Raw genomic sequence first — 1952 nt, 5'->3', positions numbered from 1 at the left:
ACACTTAAGTGTGACAAACATGCAAAGGAACAGGAAATGAGGAAGGGGGCAAACACTTTTTCACACCACTGTAGCTAGTCTTGATCTAAAACTCCTGCATTATAAACAGGGACTGAGGACAACTTCAGGTCAATTCTCCCACACTGCTACAAAGCATGCTGCACGTGTGTTTGTGTGTGTGTGTGCGTGTGTGTGTGTGTGTGTGTGTGTCACTCACCTCTTCATCTGCCAAGCCCTCCTGGTCCATCACTTTCTCCAGCTTCTGCTGCCTGGAGAGACAATATAACCTTTACCACCATATTTTAGCCACAATGAAGAGAATACAAACCCCATCATATCAGTTATCGCTGTTCAGACCTTTTAGGATATTAACATAGTCCCAGAATCCTCAAATATGTCGGACATTACTACAGACATTCCTGTAATTGTACACTGCAACGTCTGCTGTGATGTATTATCATCAGCTGGAGCTTCCAGCGCGTGGCTGACGCTGCTGTTTGCAGAGTTATTGTCCATCGGATGCTCACATCATTCATTTTACATAACTGATTTGGTGAGTTGCGTGTCCTTGTTTCTATTCCAGTCATACGTTTTGCCCTGTTGGTGTATTGTGATCTACATTTTGTTGTGTGGTTCTTTTGTGTAATCTCGGCTACACTGAAAATGACGGCTTGCCCTCAATTGTACCTCTGAGAACTATAATCATAATCGTCATCAGAAGAGAGAAGTCTGTTTAAAAAAAAAAAAAAGGAAATCACGCAGCCTCCTGACTAAATCACCCAGTACAAGGATAGGCTGTTACAACAGGAAGTGGTCTTGCCTCAACCTAATTTAGACACACAGTTTGTACAGTTGTGTTTAGAATAATAACGGTATGTTTAAAAAAGTGAATAATGCTCAAAACCATTTATAATTGCTTTTAAATCTATGATATCAATGCATTGGGAACACCGCACATTCAATTACAAATATTCAATGAAGCTACAGTAGTTAGAGTTTCTTACTCAGAGTTATCTTCGCTGCAAATACGAACTAAATCACCTGATTAATGCAACATAATCACAACGTCTAACGGCCATGTCACCCTGTAGAAAGCTGCTACTAGCCTGGCTAGTTAGCCTAAAGAAACAAGCAGAAAGCGGTATAATCAATTACAGATTCAATTACACAGAATGAGCAGCATGCCTGTCATGACTGTTGGTTTTCTATGACTCTACAACACTTCCTAGTAAAGTATTTACCATGTAGAAATATCACTTCTACCAAAACATATGGTGTATGTGGTGAGTGAAGTTGGACTGCTATCATTTTAAACACAACTGTAAATCTGTGTGTGTGTGCTTGTGTATCAGCTTATAAGCAAAAGCAGAACAGCTGTATCTGTTTCCCTGTGAATAATTAAGATGTTGAATGTTTTATGGAATCACAAGATCGGGATGTGCAGAGCAAACCACCTGCAAAAGGAAAACCACAGAAGGACTCGTATAGATGTGACACTTACCTCATCTCTCTCTCTTCGTGCTGGGCGATGAGGTTGCTGTAGAAGTTCTCCAGGGTCACCTTGGCCATGGTGACCCGCTCCTTGGTGTGGTTGCTCATGGAGGAGCACGAGCTCGGGCCAGTCATCGCCATGCTTTACCTGGAAAGACACGCGGGTAAAGTTAGCCGCGGGTAAAGTTAGCCGCGAGAACGGAGCGCGTCCACGGCAACGTTAACGAAAAGGAACAAAACAATGGAAAACGTTGTAGGTAGGTAGGTAGGTAAGTAAGTAAGTCAGTAGGTAGGTAGGTAAGTAAGTAAGTAAGTAAGTAGGTAGGTAGGTAGGTAGGTAAGTCAGTAGGTAGGTAGGTAGGTAGGTAAGTCAGTAGGTAGGTAGGTAGGTAGGTAAGTAAGTCAGTAGGTAGGTAGGTAAGTAAGCAAGTAAGTAGGTAGGTAGGTAGGTAGGTAAGTAA

The 1952-nt window shown here is 42.2% G+C and overlaps 1 protein-coding gene across 3 annotated transcripts in view; it reads right to left on the bottom strand.

Annotated features, from left to right (window-relative positions):
* The window catches only part of stk38a (serine/threonine kinase 38a), a 17742-nt gene that overhangs the window by 12061 nt on the left and 3729 nt on the right, over window positions 1-1952 (bottom strand). For all 3 annotated transcript variants that reach the window (XM_034875840.1, XM_034875841.1, XM_034875842.1), the window contains exons 2-3: window positions 1502-1639; window positions 218-269 (exon numbers count right to left, since the gene is read on the bottom strand). In XM_034875840.1, coding sequence (XP_034731731.1) covers window positions 218-269; window positions 1502-1632 — 183 coding nt within the window. In that variant the 5' untranslated portion in view covers window positions 1633-1639. The remainder of the gene's footprint in view (window positions 1-217; window positions 270-1501; window positions 1640-1952) is intronic.

This window comes from Etheostoma cragini, chromosome 7, assembly GCF_013103735.1.
Source record: "Etheostoma cragini isolate CJK2018 chromosome 7, CSU_Ecrag_1.0, whole genome shotgun sequence".
Lineage (NCBI taxonomy): Eukaryota > Metazoa > Chordata > Actinopteri > Perciformes > Percidae > Etheostoma > Etheostoma cragini.
The sequence above is the reverse complement of the archived record's forward strand: the minus strand, read 5'-3'. Positions and strand labels throughout refer to the sequence as shown.